The sequence below is a fragment of the Anomaloglossus baeobatrachus genome, chromosome 6 (assembly GCF_048569485.1).
Source record: "Anomaloglossus baeobatrachus isolate aAnoBae1 chromosome 6, aAnoBae1.hap1, whole genome shotgun sequence".
Lineage (NCBI taxonomy): Eukaryota > Metazoa > Chordata > Amphibia > Anura > Aromobatidae > Anomaloglossus > Anomaloglossus baeobatrachus.
This window is the reverse complement of record NC_134358.1, coordinates 69,423,805-69,445,153: the sequence shown is the minus strand read 5'-3', so window position 1 is coordinate 69,445,153 and position 21,349 is coordinate 69,423,805. Positions and strand designations below refer to the sequence as shown.

At 43.6% G+C, this 21,349-nt stretch overlaps 1 protein-coding gene across 50 annotated transcripts in view; it reads left to right on the top strand.

Moving 5' to 3' along the window:
• The window catches only part of RIMS2 (regulating synaptic membrane exocytosis 2), a 990,720-nt gene that overhangs the window by 742,416 nt on the left and 226,955 nt on the right, over positions 1 to 21,349 (top strand). For 43 of the 50 annotated variants that reach the window (XM_075353016.1, XM_075352970.1, XM_075352974.1 and 40 more), the window contains 2 exons: positions 6,656 to 6,835; positions 10,120 to 10,229. In XM_075353016.1, coding sequence (XP_075209131.1) covers positions 6,656 to 6,835; positions 10,120 to 10,229 — 290 coding nt within the window. The remainder of the gene's footprint in view (positions 1 to 6,655; positions 6,836 to 10,119; positions 10,230 to 21,349) is intronic. The other 7 variants (XM_075352993.1, XM_075352988.1, XM_075353006.1 and 4 more) reach the window with 1 other exon arrangement.

Below are 21,349 nucleotides of genomic sequence, written 5' to 3'. Positions count from 1 at the left end.
TCGGCCGAGCGCCATGAAAGAGACCTTGCCTGGCGGCGGCTTTTCACACGGAGAGCGATTTGTTAGTTTGCTGGAATTCAGGATCCTTTTCCCCCTCCATCTCATCTGTCGGGGAAGATTCGGGAGGCTGTAATCCCTATTACACTGTTGGCGAGTTCGGCCGACTGTAGCCTAATGTGTATGGAAGCCTTTAGTAACAAGGGTTTTGATGTTCCTAAAAAAAGAGTTTTCCAGCTAGAAAAAAACTTGATGTGATTAGCGAATAAGAGGAGTGGCTACTAGATACTTCCTAAGCCAGCCCCCTTCTCTAACATGACTATGCATAGGAGGTGGATGTCATAGCCATTGTAAGCCTCCCAAGACACATTCCAACCTTGAGAGGTGGTGGAGTTTCCTTCCTGCGTCCGAACATACTCAGAAGCTCCATAGAGAAACTGAGGCTAAAAGTATATTACATTGAGCATTTGACGCACATTTTGACATTAGCACAAGCACATCAAGTTTTTATTCTTGCCGGACAACCCCTGTAATTGAAAATCTTCAGCGGGACAGGCTAACGTAGCCAAGGGTATGTGTACAATGGTAAAATGGCTTATCCCTGATGACTGCTTCACTTGAAGACCCCTAGGATGATGAATTGGTGAGGTCACGGTTCCTAGAAGGGTCAGTTATCCATGAAAAACTAAAACCATAAACCACTCCCATTGTATGAGCACAAATGGAGGGTGAAATATGTTTAAATGTTTCTAATTTCACATTCTTTGGAAAATAAGAATGAAAAAAACATAAATTAGGTCGATTTAGACCGATTAGTAAGTGTATACATTTTAGAGATGAGATGCTGCGATGGAGCCGACGAAGAAGGGTGCCCAATCTAATATTGGCCAGCAATGGATACTACAACCTTAGGAACAGCTCCACTTCTTCACGGCCACTATAATATTAGCAAACATAGGGGAAGGACTTGTTCATGCCATAGAGATGGGATGGGGACCTTCTTTTCCCTTATAGGAAGGGACAAAGTAGAAGAATTTGCCATATGGCCTTGCTGCCCTCTTTTGCTTTTATTGAGGATGCAAGAAAAAGTTGGTTGTTCATACGTTAGCTGGTGGTGTGGAATGGGACAGTAATACAGCACCTAAGTGTGGCCTTATTAAAACTTTCTCAAACAGGTCTCTATTCTGGATACACCTCTGCCCCACTACATGCTCTACTAAGGGTTCTTTCACACATTCGGCATTTTGCTGGATTGCCGGATCCGGCACATTCCAGTGCAGTGCAATACTGTACAATGGCATCGCGGCAAGCTCCAGTCACATGCTCCGGTCACATGCTGTCGTGTGACCGGAGGTTGCTGCGTTGCCATTGTACAGTATTGCACTGTACTGGAGTGTGCCGGATCCGGCAATCCAGCGAAATGCCTGATGTGTGAAAGTACCCTAAATCAGGTTACTCCCTCATCCACCAGCATGTCTAAACATGGAAGAACTGGAAACACCTGATTAGTGGTGCTGGGTGTTGGAAACCTACTGATCAGACTGACGATCTTTCCTATGGATGGTGGCTAATATCAGTGTAGGGGACAACCCCTTTATGATATGATGTTCCTCTTCCCCTTCTGACGGTTAAATATTGACGAGACCAGTCCGGCTTTACCCCCGGACGGTTTTTCTCAGATCTGGTAGAGCTGATTGACAGGTCACTCTCGCTTTTGCAGAAACTGGTCAATCTCCTGCAGTGGCTCTGGGAGAAGCCGGCTGGGGGGCATCGTTGGACTAGACTCGGCTCTGGCTACGGTACCCGGCTGGATCATTGAAGTATATTTTTTCTGAAACGCTCTGGCCGCCTTGTGCCGCCACTGACTGATTCTTGCTGGCCGCGTTTTGGGCTGCAGGAATAAAGTGACAGGTTCCCTTGAAAATTTGCACCAGAAGTCAGTTTTCTTGCGGATTATTTACGTATGGATGAAATTTGCTAAAATCTCATCCACTTTTTTGCTGCTGTTTCCATCATGTCAGCCCATTGTGATCCTACAATAAAACAAAACTGAAAGTCAAAGCAAAATGAATACAGTCAGTTCTTCAGGTCCTTTGTAGTTGTCAGTAGTCAGAGGGAGGAAAAGAAACCGGATTCACATTGTCTTAAATCCCTTTCCAGCTGCAGGTGATAAAACTAGAATCATCCCGGTGTAGTTTGGTGATTAGACCCCTGATTGTAGCACGGAGACATAACCATTCCCTATATTACCTATATACCATGCCCGGCTCATGCCTTCTATTATAGGGCACCTTGCATTATTGTACTTGTATTGCATGTACCCCTGTGACAAAGGTTGGCCGTTTGGTGCCTTGTGTCTGTGGAGTATGTACTGTATAAAAGGTAAGTTTAGGGGTGTTTACTTTCAGAAACCTAACTTTAGGTGATCTTCCAGAATTAAAAGTATTTCCGTTGAATGGTGAGATGATATTCTGTTTCTACCGCTAAATTGCCTTGGGAGAAAATAAGCTGAAAAAAACAGAATGGCGCATATAGGGTATTACTTATAGGGATAAATGTGGAATTGGTCACCCCAAAATGGTTGTGAGAGAGTCACAACTCCACCCTAAACCGCGTAGAAAACGGCTGCCGCAGTCCACAGTACAGGATAACTCAAACTGGGAAAGAAAAGGTTAATAGACCGCGCTGCCGTGGAAAAAACAGTAAAAAGTGGATGCTCCTGGAATGTGATTCATGTCAACGCGTTTCGGAGAACAAAGTCTCCTTCTTCAGGTCATATCAAAGATGAATATCCTAAAGGAGACTTTGTTCTCCGAAACGCGTTGAAATAAATCATATTGCAGGCCATCCAGGTTTTACTGGTTTTATTTTTCCACAGCAACCCGGTCTTTTAACCCTTTCTTCTCCAGTTTGAGCTAAATTGCCTTGAAAAGTCAGCCGATCGCCCCCACCGCTGCCACCCCAGTAATGCAATAGTGGCTTATTTATACCGCAAACTATTACTACATGTGTCATGTTTTGGAACAGCTACTCTTCTGCTTTATATTTGTAAAGAAAAATAACATATTGTTTGTCTGTTTAAAGAGAATATTTAGCTAGTAGTGATGAGCGGGCACTACCATGCTCGAGTGCTCGGTTGTCGTAACGAGCAGTTGGATGATCGGATGGGCGCGACTCAAGCACCGAGTATAATGGAAGTCAATGGGAAACTTGAGCATTTTTTTGGAAGATTTCCCCTTTTATCCATTATAATGCGGTACTTGAGTTGCACTCCTCTGATCATCCATCTTCTCGTTTCGAGTACCGAGCACCCGAGCATGGTAGTGGCCGCTCATCGCTACGTCACCTCTTCTGACCTGACTGTTTTAGTGAAAACTTGTATTTGCCGGGAAATAACAATTCTAGATCGTGTTTTCTTCAAACTCAGTTTTGTGCCGCTCCTCCTAGAAATTTATGAACTAATTGCCAACTAGATATTACCATCGTCCAGTCAAAAAGGTGTGTCCTCACAGTCAGCCGTGATTGGAGAGTGTCAGAGTATGTACAGACATACCGCCAGCTGGCAACACCCAATTGTCACTTTACTCACACATTTCTAAGCGGAATAACGGAGGAACAGAAAAACATGTTCTAGAATTGTTTTTCTTTCTTTTTTATTTCTTGAGATTATAAGTACGTACTAAAACAGATCCGTCAGGATTGGTGACCGATCCGCTTTAAAGGGAATGTATCACTACGATTGTATGTCCAAAATAATTAACATCAAGTCAACAAGAGTGATGGTGATTTTCTGATTTCTTGCTGTAGGTACATGCTGGGAGGATCACAAGGGTGATGTTTCATTTTGCAATTAGTAAGGATATAAAATGAAGGCACTCTATAAAGAGATTTTTACCCTTTAGTGCTGAGTGACAAATGGGTCCTTTAAGAGCAATAGAGTCCTGGGTACATGATACCCTGCAGAACATCTACTTGGAAAATGACCAATAATCCGCCCCACATCAACTCTCAAACAATGGCATTTATTGCACCTGGGTTTTTTTCAGTCTTGTGATACCAAAATTATAGAGATTTTCTGTCTTGAAGATCTGACAGCACCAATGTGATCATGTGAACAGAAAATTATTCTAATTGGAGCGCCCTACTCAATCAAAATGTACTTTCCGAACCTCTATTCTAATGAAGGTCTTCTATCCTGCCAAGTACAGTGGCTTTCCATTCTTCTAATTTCTACCCAACAAATTCTAAAGCCCTCATAAACAATTTAGATAGGTGTTGGATGAACCGTGGTTTTCGACAGCACACTTAAGGCTGCTTTACACGAGTCAATCCATCGTTAGATTTATTTGGCAAAGTCTTTTTTTTTTTTTTGGTTTGTATCGCTGATAGGTAGTTGTCCATGTGTCACACGTTGAGTGATGTCAAACGACCACAAAGCGCTCATCGATATATTGATTGGCCATGGCGGACGTCCAAAAGGCTTCACACATGTTTTCCTTTGGTCAATCTGTCTTTTGTATGGGCGTAATTAGGCAAACTATACAGCCCTCCGTGACGTTGTCTGGATTGTTGCACGCCCTGAATTCTTCTGACCTGCTCAATCCAGTTCTGCTAATGTGGTTGATTGGTTACATCCCATATATATTGTTTCTCTTCTGCATCTGTCTTTGTTGCCTCGTGTGTCCTTAGCATCATTCTTGTTTGTTGTTTGTGGTCTGGTTAATGTCGATTTTGATCCAAAAAGGAAAGATTGGCATATAACAACTTACCACAAAAAAGGGATAACAAGGAGTGAGGGCGGAAAATCCAGCGAACAAACAAACGTAAGAAAAATTAGGAGTAATGCACTATAAAACACTGTGCATGACGCCAAGGCTGAATGTTCACACATCATGACTTCAGCTCCGTATTTTATACCAGTAATAACCAATCAAAACGCATCTGCTACAACCAATCCGATTAGATTAGGCGTGATTATTTAAAACCACAAATACGTCCTGAACGTTTACTGACGTCACAAACAACTACGAGGATGGCCGATTACACGGTGTCACACTTTGCAATGTGTCGTTCATGAAGACAAAACTGAACGATTTTATGGAATTAAACGATGAGTACACGATGGCCGAATTTCAAACGATTAGGCATCGGTTGGACTCACAAGGAGCTGTCACATGAGGAGATGTCGTTACGAATCACGGAAGTGCGTCACAAAATCCGTGACCCCAACGATGCATCGCACAATAGATCGACTCGTGTAAAGCAGCCTTTACTGTTTACACAGGTCAATGTGCTGCCGAGAACGATAATTTTTAAGCAAGCTCAAAAATAATCTCAACCGACTTTGAGTATTTTGCTTGTTTGCCAGATTTTTCTTGACAGGCCACTATTTGGAAACAAGTGTTCCTGAGAGAGTTAATTCTGTCTAAATGGGCCTTGACAATTGTGATCTTTTAGTGGAAAAACTTTTATGTCCATGTAGATATTACACTGTGTACTCAATGTCAGTTAGGGCAACCATCAGCCAACATCAGGCCTTTTTTAGTTTTTGTGTATGAGAATTTGGCACCATTGGCGTATACAAGACTCAATAATTTCAGTTTTTGACATTTTTTCGGTGCTGATAACCACACTAAACTAGAAATAATGATAGGTCGATTCAGATGAACCAAACTATGATCAATATAGACTCATCCAGTGATTGCAGTTGGGTTCAGTAGACCCTTTTGAGGTCTGGAGGTCCATCCATAATATGCTGGCCCATATAGGCTAATCCAGTGATCGCGGTTGGGTTCAGTAGACCATTATGAAGTTGGAGCTCCGTCCATACTATGATGGCCCATATAGATTTGTGCAGTGATCGTGGTTGGGTTCAGTAGACCATTATGAGGTCCAGAGCTCCATCCATACTATAATAGCCAATATAAACTTCTCCAGTGATTGCAGTTGGGTTCAGTACACCCTTATGAGGTCCAGTGCTCCATTCATACTATGATAGCTCATATAGACTCCTCCAGTGATTGCGGTTGGGTTCAGTACACATTTATGAGCTCCGGAGCTCCATCCATACTATGGTGACCCATAGAGACTCTTCCAGTGATTGCATTTGGGTTCAGTAGACCCTTATGAGGTCCAGAGCTCCATCCACACTATGATGGCCTATATAGACTCGTCCAGTGATTGCAGTTGGGTTCAGTAGACCCTTATGAGGTCCAAAGCTCCATCCATAGTATGAGAATCCATATCGACTCCTCCAGTGATTGTGGTTTAGTTCAGTAGACTCTTATGAGGTCCAGAGCTCCATCCATACTATAATAGGCCATATAAACTCCAGTTCAGTAGACCCTTATGAGGTCCGGTGCTCCATGCATACTCGGAAGCTGACTATAAATGTTCTTTCGTGTGATACATTCCCTTTCTATCGTAAGTCAGCTCAGTATCTTCTGAACACACAGTTATATGGGCAAGCAATGTTTTTTTGTGAATGATGATGACTTATTATTCTGTAAAATCGTGATTTCTTTATTCTTTGCTGTTTTGATTAATGTTAATTGTTGAATAATATTGGGTCAAGAGAAACGTGAATACATATAAATCTTCTCCTCCCTGAAAATGTAACAGACGGTCAACTGAGCGACTTTTTGACTAACGTTTACAGGAATTGCGAAGCGGCAGATAGACACCCATATCAAAGATCCAGGTCCACCGAACAACGGCCTGTACTTGAGCGGATCAGCTGCCGCTCCCGATCCACCGAACGCCCTGACTCGAACCTCATGAGGTCCATGCCTTCATTAATGACGGGAAGATCAGCCCCTCCTTCACCTGCCTTATCGAGGTGAAAAAAAAACAACAATGGCTCAGTTTTAATTCCTATCCTTCTCCCTCCCCGCTCCCCACAGAATCACCATTTTATTTTCCCAGTAGCTCTCTCCAGTCTCTTTGTCATTCTTGGCTGATCACGTCTTTAACAGTAGATACTAACGTTCCGACTGCTGGCACACTACTTATATTCTCTGCTGGATATAATGGTGTGGATGCCATTGTACGTTGTTTACTAACCGTATTTAACTGCATTCGTTTTGTGATTATTTCTCATTGTTCAGGAAGCCTGGTTTTAACCCATAGAGCACCCCCACCCCCATAACAATCACGTCTTCTCTTACAGAGTGAGAACTTTGTTTGTCCTCATCAGACATTGCTTAACCAGCAGCGGGTCCATGTCATCATACGGTCCTTCCTTCTTTGTTTTGTTTTATTTGACTTCAGAATCAAGATTCTTGCTCTTTTTCGTTGTAGCAGTTAATAAGTTCAGAAAGGCGTATCTTGTCGAAAGAAAGCATTTGGTACAGCTTGGAAGACGAGACCCGGGTCCCTTCTGGTTTCGGAGATCAAGCTTGCATGCAATGTTTTCTTTTTTCCAGCAGAAGATATATTTTTCAGCACTTATTAACCTATTATAAATCACGGAGGAGTTTTACGGAAGTGAGACATGTCCAAGGATCCAAGAAGCAGAGCCAAGTTTGTAATTTTGGCAAAACCCATTTTGGAGAAAAGGATGAGAGACAGGACTTGTCAGAAAGCTCAGTAGTTGTATTTATTCTGAAGGAGTGTCAGAAAATGTTTCTTGGTCACAATAATTCATACTGGATTTTTTGCATTTATTTACATTATCAAGAAGCATCTTGGCCGTTGGTCAGTAGCTGTGTCTGGTACTGCGGCTCTGTCCTATTCTACAAAATGGAGCCGAGTTGCAATGCCAGACTCGGCCTGCATGTGCAAGTGGCGCTCTTTTGGGTAAAAAAAAGAATCTTATCTAAGCCCCTTTAAGCCAGTTGCTTGGACAGAGAATGATATCTCTGCTCTATATCTTGAAGTAGATAATTGTGTGTCCTGTGCTTTCAAAATAGATGATATTACTGTGTTATATGAGTGACCAATAAACATTACTAGAGAAACAGTTCTGAAAAAAATGGAACCTGGTCTAAAGTAGGATGCAGACATAGAGGCAACAAATAGGGTCTGATTTTGGTTTATGCCGTCACTATTCCTGGGTGACAGCGGTACTCACTGCCTGCTTCACAATCCTGTAGTTTCCCCTTATAGGGCCCACATAGATCATCAGAAAGGCCTCCTTTTTTGTACTATCTATGCATAGATAGATAGATAATAAGATAGAGAGATAGATAGATAGATAATAAGATAGAGAGATAGATAGTGAGATAGAGAGCTAGAGGGATAGATAGATAGATAGATAGATAGAGGGATAGATAATAAGATAGAGGGATAGATAGATAGATAGCTAGTGAGATAGATAGATAGAGGGATAGATAATAAGATAGAGAGATAGATAGGGAGATAGAGAGATAGATAGAGAGATAGAGGGATAGATAGAGGGATAGATAGAGGGATAGATAGAGGGATAGATAGAGGGATAGATAGAGGGATAGATAGAGGGATAGATAGAGGGATAGATAGAGGGATAGATAGATAGATAGATAGATAGATAGAGGGATAGATAGAGGGATAGATAGATAGATAGATAGATAGAGGGATAGATAGAGGGATAGATAGAGGGATAGATAGATAGATAGATAGATAGAGGGATAGATAGAGGGATAGATAGAGGGATAGATAGATGGATAGATAGATGGATAGATAGATGGATAGATAGATAGAGGGATAGATAGATAGATAGAGGGATAGATAGATAGAGGGATAGATAGATAGATAGATAGAGGGATAGATAGAGAAATAGATAGATGGATAGATAGATAGATAGAGGGATCGATAGATAGATAGAGGGATAGAGGGATAGTTGGAGGGATAGAGGGATAGAGTGAGAGTAGATAGATAATAAGATAGATTTATAGGAAGATAGATAGATGGATAGAGGGATAGATAGATAGATGGATAAATAGATGGATGGATAGATAGATAGATGGATAGATAGAGGGATAGATAGATAGAGGGATAGAGGGATAGATGGATGGATAGAGGGATAGATAGATAGATGGATAGATAGATAGAGGGATAGATAGATAGATAGATAGAGGGATAGATAGATAGATAGAGGGATAGATAGATAGATAGATAGATAGATAGATAGATAGATAGATAGATAGAGGGATAGATGGAGAAATAGATAGATGGATAGATAGATAGATAGAGGGATCGATAGATAGAGGGATCGATAGATAGAGGGATAGATAGATAGATGGATAGAGGGATAGTTGGAGGGATAGATAGATAGATGGATAGAGGGATAGAGTGAGAGTAGATAGATAATAAGATAGATTTATAGGAAGATAGATAGATGGATAGAGGGATAGATAGATAGATAGATGGATAAATAGATGGATGGATAGATAGATAGAGGGATAGATAGATAGAGGGATAGATAGAGGGATAGATGGATGGATAGAGGGATAGATAGATAGATGGATAGATAGATAGAGGGATAGATAGATAGATAGAGGGATAGATAGATAGATAGAGGGATAGATAGATAGATAGATAGAGGGATAGAGAGAGAGTAGATAGAGGGATAGATAGATATATAGGAAGATAGATAGATGGATAGAGGGATAGATAGATAGATGGATAGAGGGATAGATAGAGGGATAGATAGATAGGAAGATAGATGGATAGATAGATAATTAGATAGATAGATGGATAATGGATACATAGATATGTTGCTGACCTTCTCCCCGGTCTCTGCTCCTCCGTAGCATTATCCGGCTGTGTTCTCTCCGCTGAGCCTCCTCGGTGTGATTTATAATGGTTACTCTGTGTCACCCCTGTTCTCACCATCTTAATTAACTTTTATTAATTTTGTTACTCATCATGTGCCATAACAGCTTCTTTACTGTAATATTAAGTATTAACCTGTGGGATGAGATGTCTCTGTGTACCGGTTCGGCGAGTGCTGACATGTGAATATTGGCTTTTTCTCTCTTCTGTGTCTTCTGCTTTACTTGTGCCAATGTCGCCACTGAGTTATAGAAAGTGACGTAGTCCGGTCAGTCTGTGTTGAGGGAACCTTTTGTGGTGTAGATACATGCTCACGTCTGTGTTACGGATCTTAACTGTGTGCAATTTGTTTAAACATATGTCTTCTAGGGCACATCCGCGCACCGGCTCCGTACAGACAAGCCCTTCAAGCACCCCATTAGCAGGACGAAGGGGCCGCCAGCTACCACAGCTTCCGCCAAAGGGTTCGCTGGACCGAAGTAAGTGCAAACTTTCCTAAAAGCAAAATCTATTGATACAGATCAGATCTGATTGATACATTTGTGGCTACTGATGCCCACGTGTGACGTTGCAGAGTGATCTGTGTGTCCCGGTACTGCATGCACCATTCTGTAACGACTGCGTTTTTTTTAACCTGAGTTTGCTGCTTTGCTAGAGTATTTTTTTTATTGTTTTTTTATGATATTTTAATCAGCGGGGGTCTGGTTGCTGAGTGCCTCACTGATTACTGAGGGTCAACAATCAGAATAGATAGTCAATATGCCGCCTTCAGTCTCGGAGGGGACCATCTCTTCTGCCTCATCGTTTTAGCTATTGGTGGGGGGGTCTCAGCATCTAGACCCTCATTGATCAAAAGTTCTGACTTATCTCTGTCATGTCAAACGTTTTCTGAAATTGTCATCGTACACTGGAGAGATGGTCTCATGACGGACATTCAACCCATGAGGGTCCGGCTGTTGGAATCCCCACCATTTGGATTTTGGTTGACACTCCTGTGGATATCCCACCAATGCCTGGGAGACTACCCCTTTAACAGTCAAGATTGTGTCCCCATAAATCATTCTATCATCAGGGATGCCATTGTACTGCTGCTTCCATCATTTTACCAGATTTTATACTACATTTATTTGGCCGTCCCCATCATTCGTGACCGAACGGTGAGGGGAGAAGTTGAAATAAGTGATAGGAAATCTCTTTGCATTGTAATTTACTATTCCATAGTCACCATCTGATATTCCTTTTTTGCTTCTCTCCTCTCAGAGATGGCAATTATAGTTATACACTTTTTTCACGCATTATGAATGCTGAGATACTGAAAAATCTATACAGAGAGGTAAAAAAAAAAAAAAGCAAAACTGTGCTTTACGCACCCTCCTCGGGTCCAGTACTGAATCTCCACCGGTGTCTGGTATAGTCAGCCCTGCAGCCAATCATGCCGTCAACTTAAGCAAAGCTGCTGATCTCACCGATTGGCTGCAGCACTGTCCATGTGACTTCATCTCTGCAGACAATAACAAATACCAGAAGGAGTGACTGATGGAGCCTCAGCACTGGACCCGGGGAGAGTGAGTGAAGTACCGTTTAAAACAAACTCTGCCAGGGAAGAGGGGTTTTCTGAATGTGGAAATCCCGTAGAAGCTGAAGAAGTGCTAATCACAGGGAGGTTTTGACTAGCTTTTCCAAGAGATCAACGGTTATGATTAAGCACCAATTGAAATCAAGGGAACTTTTTTTTTTTAAAAAAAAAAGCACGAAAAAGCCTACATACTGTGATTCAAACTCAAGAGCAAGTTTTTTGTTTTATTTCCATTTTGGGGCATTTGTTGTTTCGGTATCTTGCTGAAAATGACATAGACTATTATTCGTCAGCACTAGTCTAGTCCTGCCTCCATATTTCCACCCCCCTGTAGCAGTAGCTTTGTATCCGGTAACCCTAAGAGGGACCCTTTGAATCAAAGCTAAAGCACATGTGCTATATGTTTTGTTTGCTACATGAATAAGGAGCATGATCAATGAGTCCTAACACTACTGAGCATGTGCAGAACAGTACGCTAATACTGAAACCATACAAGGCTCCATAGCTGGGAGAGTGGTTCCAGCTTCTCCAAAGGAGACACCACTGAAGAGTCCTGTTCTCGGCATCAGATATGTATCATCTATCCCGTGTACAGGAAATATATCATATCGATGGGATGCCCGCTTTAAGCATCTCCCCCCCCACAACAGTGTTGTTTGGATTCTTCCCAGCACTAGAATTGTACTGTTTGGACACTTTGTTTCGCCATAAATCAGGCTTCTCCACAAGGTAATCCCCTGAACACCATCCTCTCTTTGGCTTCATTTTCTGACTAGAATAATGGCAATAAATTGTACAGGGTTTTGTCATATTTTTTATTTGTGCACTGATAGGACACATGAGCTTTTTCCGCTATTTATATTTTCCAGGTTTTTTCTTTTTCAGGGGGTTATTGTAATATTGGGGTTTTGCCTCAAATTTTGCACATATGGCAGATTTAGCGTTAGTTGGAAGAAAACTACAGCCAGCTGCTGAATAGACACGTGGAAACAATGGAGACGTTTTTCACAATTTGGAAGGAATTTTCTTGTTCCACATCTTATATGGTGTTCTTACTTTTTTTGTAATGCCGTAAGAGTAAGATAATTGGGGCTTCTGTAGCATTATCTTAATCTCATGGGCCCCAATACAAAATCCCCAACAGGGCCCCCAACTATCAAGAGTATTGGTCTCATAAGGGCTATTGGAACCTTTTGGACCCCCCTAGTCTCCAAGACCCTATGTTACGGGGTGTGCGGGATAACGGGGGACCCGAGGCTCCTAGACTGGCCCTCAGGCTAGAGGGCCATAGCTGTCACTTCTTGTTTTAAATCAGGTTTATTTTTATTTCACAGCAAAATTATACAACACATAAAAATTAATTTCCCCATAAAACCATCACAGAAAGGAGAAAAACCTTTAGTCAGTAACACAAAATACACAAGTTACATAATACACAATGCACTCATAGTTCCCAGAGATACTTCTAATGGTGAAGATGTCTGAGCCCATTTTTTTGCCCTGCTCCTGGCCAGCCCTAATCTTATACCTTACTCCCCCACCCCAGGGGAGGACGTGACAGGAGTGTCTGAACCCACAGATAATGACAAACGAAGAAATCAAAAACTTTATCACACAGCTAGCACACATGCAGATATAAGACAATACATGATAAGGAGGGAAAAAAAAGAGCAGGACATAACCAGATGACAAGAGGATTTCCACAGCACACCAAGAAGCATGCAATAAATCACCATCAACTGGAACACAAAAGCACACTGACCTGTTTAGCAAAAGCTATAGTCGGCATGGGAAGACAGGCTCCACCATCTTAAAAAGACGGGAAGAAATTGTGATAGGTCTCCCGCAACATGTGATCCAAGAGGTAACAAGCAGGCTAGCAGAAATTAGCTCCTGCTATCCCTTATTACTAATAAACACGCAGCAGGTCGACGCCCTAGCCTGTCTGTCGAAAGCGCTACATCAGGCATAGTTTGGAGTGTCAGATTCTGCAGTGTGGACATCGTCAGATGCCGCCAGGACACTCAGTGCATTTAGAGCCAGACACTGAGTGACACCCCAGTGCTACTGGAAACCATATTTCCTCCTTTGACTACAATTAGAAATGATTGCACCACGACCACGAGTGTAACTTGCAGCTCCACAATGCAAAATAAGTAACAGTCCTCCCCCACATGTCATGTTGGAAATATAATTTTGATGTCTTTATGGCAGAGGGGCTTTTGCATCATGGGGCAGAAATGATGGTCACCTCTGCACCCTGCTGGCGACCAGAACCCCATTGTTGTAGCTCCTAGGCCAGGACTTGCTTAATATTGGAAACTTTCCATACTGCAAGATAGACTGTGCGGGACTGTGATTCTGATGGCAGTAGGCTCGATAATATGGTTTTCCATCACTATCACAGTGGATGCCATTTTATTCTTCATGCTTTATAAGTCATTTAACGCTAACCAGATTAACTCAATAGTGGTAGGAGTTATTCTTCATTGATTTGCACGTGGAAAGGTCGTGTATTCATATGACTTGCTGTGTTGCAGTGGCACTGCGGACTCTCTGCCAACAATGTAATTGGTTTTGCATTAACCTTCACTTTTTTTTTACTGATTCTTCCAACATTTAAAGTGTAGACTCCCCACTGCACTGCTCTATTATCCCATCATTCCCGCTTTTAAAAGGAGTCATACCAACAATAGAATTGTATAAGAGAATCGCTGTGTATACACTGTGTAGATTCAACCTAGAAACCAAAGGTGACCCTACAGTTATTAATAGCAAGACCTTATACTGTAACCTAGTCTCAGATCTGGCATGCAAAACGGCAGCACTAGCAAGCAACTCTCGAAAGCTCATAGAGGGCGAAAAAGGCTACTGGATTAAAGGGAACCTGTCACCACTTTTTTGGCCTATAAGCTGCGGCCACCACCACTGGGCTCTTATATACAGCATTCTAACATCCTGTTTATAAGAGCCCAGGCCGCTGTGAGAACCTGAAAAACACTTTATAATACCCAACGGTCGCGCGGTTGGCCATATGGACGTCTCCGTTGTCCAGTGCTGGTGCCGCCTCTTTTGGCCATCTTTGTTCTCCTTCTCTAGCCGCGGTGCATACCGCGTCCGACGTCATACACACTCGTCGGCATTCAGGTCCTGAGCAGTATTGTAGTGCGCCTGCGCAGGACCGGCGAGTGTGTATGACGTAGACGCATCATGCACACAGGCTTCAGAAAGAGGACGAAGATGGCCGAAAGAGGAGGCGCCGGCATCGGAGAACGGAGACACCCATATGGCCAACTGCGTGGCCATTAGGTAAGTATTATAAAGTGTTTTTTAGGTTCTCACAGCGGCCTGGGCTCTTGTATACAGCATATTAGAATGCTGTATATAGGAGCCCGGTGGTGGCCACAGCTTATACGCCAAAAAAGTGGTGACAGGTTCTCTTTAATCTCCTGCATTTTGCCCAAATAACACTCTTATTTGCTTGATAAATGTCTCTTTTGCTTAACGTCTTTGCTGATAACATCCATCAAAGGTTGCACATGCGCCCATTGGACTTCTCCTGGAAAAAAAACAAGAGGCGAGCACTACCAATTATTAGGGATTATAGAGGATTTGTAACTCTTCCTTTCTTCTGGGCTGTGTAACGACTTTGCCGGAAGAGCACATGTGCCAGGAAGGTTGCCTACAAGCAGCGCATGCGCAATATTTCATGGATGATGTCAGTTAGCTGGATGATGAGAAGAAACGTCGATCAAGCACATGTAGAATGGTTTTAGGTGAGGAATAATGTAGAGGATCTATGCACTTGCCAGGAGGTGCCTTTCATTTTTACAAAGATTCAAACTAGATTTTTTTCACTGATGCAAAATCTACTTGAGACCACGAACATATGTGTAGACATGTCTCCTACTTTCCCATACAGGATGCAGTGTAATTAGTTTGGTGACCATAAAGCTCTTAATTGATCATTCTTAGGGTCATAGTCACACGTATTGGTTTTGCATTTCTTTTTGCCCTGGGGCCAGATTTTATAAAAAGAGATTTTAGGTTTTGCTGCAGTTTTATAAAACTATACAATGCCCAAAGTTGTTTATTCTTCTAGGAAAAAAAAATCAGTTCATTGCTATTCCCCTGTATCTAAAAACCTGGCAAAGGCAGAGACGCTTTTTAGGTACCCTACCCTGATGCCTGTAGAGTGGCAAGGGGCAGTAGTCATCCTACCTGGATTCCCTTTAGAGTGGCTTGGGTGGGTAGTCGTAGGCGAGTTGTTGATTACTGATGCCCGGCACGCTATATGAAAGACACGTACCTGGCTGGGTGTGTGTACTTGTCTAGTGAACCATAAGACCATGCAGGCCTCAAGTTGGTGATGGCCTTGCTTGGCCAGGACCGGATTATGACTCGTTACAACAAGGAGACCACCATTTCAGTTCCAGTGCTTAACAGTTCCTCATCAATAACTTTATACAGGCGATAGTGGTCACATATATTCCAACACATTTCAGCAATACAGAGCATGTGCAAACACACTTTCAGTTCCGTTTAGATTGTTCCTGTTCATTTCAACACAACCCAGCCTAGCACCACATTTCAGTCCCTTTCGCAGCTCCACGTCTTAATCTCCTCGTAGAGGAGGTGATAAGGCATTTTTGGCAATATGGTCAAAGTCAAGCCTTGAACTTTTAGACACTTAGGGAGACTCCAACATGGAAAGTCAACTTATCTTACATACAAGTCCATCTTGGGCTGTTACCTTGAGCTGGAAGCTACTTAGGACCTTCCTGCTAGAGTTCTGTCCTTCAGACCTTTCTGCCTGAGGGCCACTCTGTTGAAAGGTCGGTCTCTAGTCTGAACACGGTTCCGCGTTCTGTGTCTTGGTTGATAATTTAGGAAATGCTATCTCAAATCGTGTCTCCTTTCTTTTTCCCCAGGTCAACAACTGCATGCGGCCCGGTTGACATTCAGATTATTTTTTCAATTTTGTCATACACTGGGTTCCCACCTTCTAGAAAAAAAAACAGTCTCTTTCCCTATAAGCTAACCTCTCCCATTGTGGGTTAGTCCTAACACTTAACTGCGTCTTACCCTACAGTCTGGTAACTACATATAGAGTCTTGCTGTACATTACAGCACATTAACACAATTGGTGTCTTCATTGAAAGGAAGGCGAGAGCAACCAGTCCACCTCCTTACATGCCCACACCCAGGGCATGTGCTGGGCCAGTGCATCTTTTTACCAACCCACACCCAGGTGTGCCCAACCAGTCCATCTCTTTACAAACCCACACCCAGGGCATGTGCCCAACCAGTCCACCTCCTTACACTCCCATACTCAGGGCATGTGCACGACCAGTCCAGCCTCCTTACACTCCCACACTCAGGGCATGTGCCGGGCCAGTCCACCTCCTTACACTCCCACATTCTAGGCATGTGGCTGACCTGTCCCCCTCCTTACATAGCCACACCCAGGGCATATGCTGGGCCAGTTCATCTCCTTACACTCCCACACTCAGGGCATGTGCCGGGCCAGTCCACCTCCTTACACTCCCACATTCTAGGCATGTGGCTGACCTGTCCCCCTCCTTACATAGCCACACCCAGGGCATATGCTGGGCCAGTTCATCTCCTTACACTCCCACACTCAGGGCATGTGCCGGGCCAGTCCACCTCCTTACACTCCCACACTCAGGGCATGTGCACGACCAGTCCAGCCTCCTTACACTCCCACACTCAGGGCATGTGCCGGGCCAGTCCACCTCCTTACACTCCCACATTCTAGGCATGTGGCTGACCTGTCCCCCTCCTTACATAGCCACACCCAGGGCATATGCTGGGCCAGTTCATCTCCTTACACGCCCACACCCATGGCATGTGCCCGACCAGTCCTCCTCCTTACACGCCCGCACTCAGGGCATGTGCCCGACCAGTCCACATCCTTACACGCCCGCACCCAGGGCATGTGCCCGACCAGTCCACCTCCTTACGTGCCCGCACCCAGGGCATGTGCCTGACCAGTCCTCCTCCTTACACGCCTGCACCCAGGGCATGTGCCCGACCAGTCCTCCTCCTTACACGCCTGCACCCAGGGCATGTGCCCGACCAGTCCTCCTCCTTACACGCCTGCACCCAGGGCATGTGCCCGACCAGTCCTCCTCCTTACACGCCTGCACCCAGGGCATGTGCCCGACCAGTCCTCCTCCTTACACGCCTGCACCCAGGGCATGTGCCCGACCAGTCCTCCTCCTTACACGCCTGCACCAAGGGCATGTGCCCGACCAGTCCACCTCCTCGTTAATTCTATAAGAACAGTAAAGCATTGCAAACTGCATTTCTGAACCTCGACTGTGGCCTTCGTAGTGTAGCATTATATTACCACTTTCAATAATCCCAGGTCAAGCTGATAATAATAATAATAATAATATTATTATTAATAATACAAAAAAAATAGTTTTAAGGTAGACGTTACAAAACACCAAGTCATCGTGGAGGAATTCACGGCTTGATTATTTTCCTCTTGCTGCGCTGTGTTCATTTCATTAATTCCTCAGTCCTCGGAAACACCTGCAATTGCTAAAAACAGAAGGCGGTAATGGTAAAGATATAGTAATAAATGCTTATAAGAGCCGCTTCTCTATATTAAGTCTGGGAACGCAGCTTGCTCCAGATCTAAAAGTAGTAGTTTGTATACATATATATATATATATTTGGAGATTATTTTCACGTACACTGTATTTTCATATATAAACAGCTGCGGTGGCGTATGGTCTTGTGTCGAGTCAGCAAACAGTCATATCAATTCCTTACGTTTCCTGAGCAATAGGACTTGTGTTATGGTTTATTTATTGCACCTTGTACAACCCTAAATACAAAAATAGCCATGCGAGTGTAATAAAGGCCCATCTTCCATTCCTTTCTCCTTCTCCTAAAATAATATTGGATGAAATTAAAGGGAATCTGTCAGCAGGTTTTTGCTGCCTTATATGAAAGCAGCAGGATTAAGGAAAAGAGATGCTGAATCCAACAATGTGTCACTTAGATTACTGGCTGCAGCTGTTCTGACACAATCAGAATTTTTAGATTTTGCCATGTAGCAGAGCTGAGTGAGTTGCCCCCACCCACACCAGGCTCTCTATAGAGATTGTACATTGACAGTGAGGTGAGAATCAGAGAAGGGAGCGTGCAGTTGACATTGTAGTCTGAGTAATGATAATTCCTGCTGCTTAAACAAACACAGCAAATAAACACCAGATCTGACTTTGACAAGACAGGCAGCACTGAATTCTATGTGTTAACCCTTGCAACATGTTGTCTTCATTTTACATAGCAAAAATCTGCTGTCAGACTTCTTGTAAAGTTAATATACAGTGAACCTTTTTGAGATGACCAATCTCACACTAGTGCTCGTCTCGCTAATAACTATTCATCTCAACCCCATACACATACACATACACATACACACTCACATCTACCGTGGGTGAACATTTTCTCAATGGAAAAAGTGGAGTAAATTGTTGCCAAACACTTCTAGACAACAGAGGGATTGTGCATGTTAACATCCCACTGCCCAATCCTTCTCTCTATTGAGGGTACACTCGTGATTCTGCCAAATGTAATGTTTTGTATGGTTAGCTTACAGGGGGAAATCTGCAAGAATAAAGCGGGCTTTACACGCTACGATATTTCTAGCAATTGCTAGCGATATTGTACGCAAAAGCACCCGCCCCCGTCGTGCATGCGATATCGTGTGATCGCTGCCGCAGCGAACATTATCGTTGCGGCAGCGTCACACGCACTTACCTGGTCGGCGTCGTCGCTGTGACTGCCGAACAATCCCTCCCTCAAGGGGGAGATGCGTTCGGCGTCACCGCGACGTCACTAAGCGGCCGGCCAATCAAAGCGGAGGGGCGGAGATGAGCGGGATGAACATCCCGCCCACCTCCTTCCTTCCTCATTGCGGGCAGGACACAGGTAAGGTGAGGTTCCTCGCTCCTGCGGTGTCACACACAGCGATGTGTGCTGCCGCAGAAACGAGGAACAACATCTATAAACAGCCATTAACAATTTTTGGTTTTAGGACGACCTCTCCATGGTGAACGATTTTCAACACTTTGGAGGATGGTCAGTGTCACACGCTGCGATACCGTTAATAACGACGGATGTGCGTCACTAACAACATGACCCCGACGATAAAACATTAACGATATCGTAGAGTGTAAAGCCCTCTTAAGTTTTCATCTATCTCCCTATCTATCCATCTATCTATCTATCCATCTATCTATCTATCTATCTATCTATCTATCTATCTATCTATCTATCTATCCCTGTATCTATCTATCTATCTATCTATCTATCTATCTATCTATCCCTCTATCTATCTATCTATCTATCTATCTCCCTATCTATCTATTTATCTATCTATCTATCTATCCCTCTATCTATCTTCCTATCCCTCTATCTATCTATCTATCCCTCTATCTGTCTATCTATCTATCTATCTATCTATCTCTCTATCTATCTTCCTATCCCTCTATCTATCTATCTATCTATCTATCTATCTATCTATCTATCTATCTATCTATCTATCTATCTATCTATCTATCTCTCTATCTATCTATCTCTCTATCTATCTTCCTATCCCTCTATCTATCTATCCCTCTATCTATCTATCTATCTATCTATCTATCTATCTATCTATCTATCTATCTATCTATCTATCTTCCTATCCCTCTATCTATCTATCCCTCTATCTATCTCTCTCTCTATCCCTCTATCTATCTATCTCTCTATCCCTCTATCTATCCCTCTATCTATCTATCTATCTATCCCTCTATCTGTCTATCTATCTCCCTATCTCTCTATCAAATCAAATCAAATAAGCTTTATTGGCAGGACCAAATACAAATTAGTTTTGCCAAAGCAAGTGTACATTAGGGACTGGGGCTGTGGGGATGGTGGGTGGGGACTGTAGGAAGGATGGATGGGGCACATCCAGGGTGGGGACTGTGGGGGCACTTCTAGGATGGGGGCTATGGAAGTCCATGGCTTATGATGGGGCATATCCAGGGTGGGGACTGTAGTAACGGTGGTTGGGGCATATCCAGGGTGGGGATTGGGGGGGCCACATCTGGGATGGGGGGCTATGGAAGTCCATGACTTATCATAGTTCTCTTTCTCGAAGTCTATGACATTCGCTCACATACCGCGCTGCTATCTCCACTGCGCTCTCTTCTTCCCCCAGCAGGATATATGTTTTCTCTTCCTCCTTCATGGAGCCGAAATCCAGGAAGAGATGGGAGAGTCTCCTGAAGTGAGTGTCCCTCACTGCTGAGTACTTGGTGCAGTGTAGCAGGAAGTGGGTTTCATCCTCCAGGGCCTCCAGGTCACAGTGTTGGCACAGTCTGTCCTCCCTGGGCTTGTAGCTCTGCTTGTGTCGACCGGATTCGATGGCTAGACTGTGGGCACTGAGTCTATATCGGCTCAGGGTCCTGCGGTCTCTGGGATCTGGGCGTTTTTCCAGATACGGGGCCAGTCTGTAGTCTCTCTGTAGACTCTGGTACGTGGTCAGTTTCTTTGAAGTGTTGATGTCGGTCCTCCAGTCACTGACATACCTCTCCTGGCCCTCGTCTACCATCTTCCTGATTCTGGTTCTTGTCAGGCTGCTGTGATTGGTTATTTTGTCCAGTTGGGTTTGGGAGAGCTGTGCCAGGGGTCCTGGTTCATCTGGCCCACGTATATATATCAGAGCTTTGTGGTGATGGGAGCTTGGATTGCTACTCTGTAGGTGAGCCTTAAATGATAGTGACCTCTTCAGAGCTGCTAGGTGTAGAGGGAATCTGCCCAGCTCAGCTCGACAGGCACTGTTGGAGGTGCTTCGATGGACCTGGAGAAGGTGCTTACAGAATTCCAGGTGGAATATTTCTGTTGGGCTGGAATCCCACCTTGACCAATCTGGGTAAGTGTGAGGGCCCCAGACTTCGCTGCCGTACAGGAGGATTGGGGCAATGATGGAATCGAAGATTTTTA